Source organism: Octopus sinensis, linkage group LG25 (assembly GCF_006345805.1).
Source record: "Octopus sinensis linkage group LG25, ASM634580v1, whole genome shotgun sequence".
In the NCBI taxonomy this organism is placed as follows: domain Eukaryota; kingdom Metazoa; phylum Mollusca; class Cephalopoda; order Octopoda; family Octopodidae; genus Octopus; species Octopus sinensis.
In genome coordinates, this window is record NC_043021.1 from 27,300,223 (window position 1) to 27,302,722 (window position 2,500).

The window sequence follows — 2,500 nt, forward strand, 5'->3', positions numbered from 1 at the left end:
AGAGACGATTGCGCTGGTATGGTCATGTGGCGAGAATGGATGAAGATAGGTGTGTGAAAAAGTGCCAATCCCTAGCAGTTGAGGGAACCTGTGGAAGAGGTAGACCCAGGAAAACCTGGGACGAGGTGGTGAAGCACGACCTTCGAACCTTGGGTCTCACTGAGGAAATGACCAGTGACCGAGACCTTTGGAAATATGCTGTGCGTGAGAAGACCAGGCAGGACAAGTGAGTCCAGCCCACTTATGCATGCCTTTCCCCCCTTGGACACACAAAGACCTGTTGAGGCAAGCGAAGTCGATATCGAACCTCATCCGACGACAGGCACCTATGGCAACCCCCCCTTGCTTGCGAAGACCTGTTGGGGCAAGTGAAATCGAAATTGAACCAATCCTATGACTAGCACCTCGCAGATGCCAGGACCCTGGGACTGGAGGTACATAAAAAGCACTATCCGAATTGTGGCCAATGCCAGCGCCGCCTCGACTGGCTTCCGTGTTGGTGGCACGTAAAAAGCACCATCCGAATCGTAGCCAAAGCCAGTGCTGCCTCGACTGGCTTCCATAAAATGCACCATCCGAATTGTGGCCGATGCCAGCGCCGCCTCAACTGGCTTCTGTGTCTGTGGCACGTAAAAAGCACCATCCGAATCGTAGCCGAAGCCAGTGCCGCCTTGACTGGCTTCCATAAAATGCACCAATCCGACCGTGGCCGATGCCAGCCTCGCCTGGTACCAGTGCAGGTGGCACGTAAAAAGCACCCACTACACTCACGGAGTGGTTGGCGTTAGGAAGGGCATCCAGCTGTAGAAACTTTGCCAGATAAGACCGGAGCCTGGTGCAGCCTTCTGGCTTCCCAGATCCCCGGTCGAACCGTCCAACCCATGCTAGTATGGAGAACGGACGTTAAACGATGATGATGATGATGATATATATATAAATAGGTATATGTAAATGTGCATCCTAATTAATATACTACAGGTGATTTCAGGTGCCTTTCCTCTAATTTACTCTCGCACCCAATGATATATATATATATATATATGTATATATATATTATATATATATATATGTATATATATATATATATATATATATATATATATATATATATTTTCATCTAGTTTCAGCTCACAAGCTGTGGCACCGCCATTTGGTATATGTGTATATATATATATTATATATATATATATATGTATGTATATATATATATATACACACACACACGTGTGTGTGTTGGTATAAAATAAACACCAAAATAGCATCCGTCAAAACTTCAGCCTTTGGAAATGTATTTAAAAAAGGAAAGAAAACTTAGGAAATGTCTTTTATCAAGAATTCTGTGACATTTGCAGAACTGTAATCTTTGGTAATAAACACTCAACCTGGAATTCTAAATTAGGTTTTGCATTCTGGTTGGTTCTGGTATTAACTTTATCTTTTATTCATTTTGACAGTTTCAAGCAAAATGGCGTTTGTTTTTTTGTTTTGTTTTGTTTGTTTTTTGTTTGCATTTTTGTTTTTGTATTTTTGCTTGTATTTTGCATTTTATTTTCAATATATTTGTAAACTTGAATTTGTTTCATAAATATTGTTTTTTTTTTGTTGTTTTATTTATTTTTGTTTTTGCCTTTGTTAAAATTAGACATGTAGGTCTGTCGGTATATATCATTGATGTGTGTATACTACCTGAATATGTGTGTGTGAGTGTGTCTGAATGCAAGTGTATATACATATGCGCACGCATGGACATTATATATGTATGTTTATCTTTCTCTCTCTCTCTCTCTCTCTCTCTTTCTTTCTCTTTACATACCTATCTATTTATCTGTCTCTACGTCAGTCTGTCTATCTATCTATATACACACATGCACATAGACATGTGTATGCATATATATTTGAGCTTATATATGAATGCCTGTATATATATGTGCATATGCATGTATGTATGTGTGTGTGGGGGGTGTATATATATATATATATATATATATATATATATAAGAGAGAGAGGCAGAGAGAGCGATACAAACACATACACACACACACATTTATGCACATTTATCTAAGCTTGTATATATGTATGTGTGTGTGTATGCATGTTTGTATGTATATATATGTATATATGTATATATATATATATATATAATATATATATATATTATATATATATATATATATAAACATATACATATATATGTGTGTGTATGAGTGCTTATACATATGTATGTGATTATGTATATGCATCTATTATTCCCACTGGTATGTGTATGTACAGATGCATATACACACATCTCCCCACCCTCTTCCGTACAGACCCAATACACACACACACACATCAATGATTCTTCTGTTATTTCATTGTAGATTATCATGCTCACACGTCTGAGATTCACAAACCAGAAAAGAAAAAATCAAAAAGCTTTCATGAAGTGAGTATGCCATTTTTTTTTTTTCCATGACCATCACCTCCATCATGATAATTATATATGCGTATGAGTATGTG

At 37.8% G+C, this 2,500-nt stretch overlaps 1 protein-coding gene across 1 annotated transcript in view; it reads left to right on the forward strand.

Annotated features, from left to right (window-relative positions):
- The window catches only part of LOC115224479 (kanadaptin), a 78,413-nt gene that overhangs the window by 61,087 nt on the left and 14,826 nt on the right, over positions 1-2,500 (forward strand). The window contains exon 11 of the mRNA XM_029795388.2: positions 2,362-2,426. Within this exon, the coding sequence (XP_029651248.2) occupies positions 2,362-2,426 (65 nt within the window). The remainder of the gene's footprint in view (positions 1-2,361; positions 2,427-2,500) is intronic.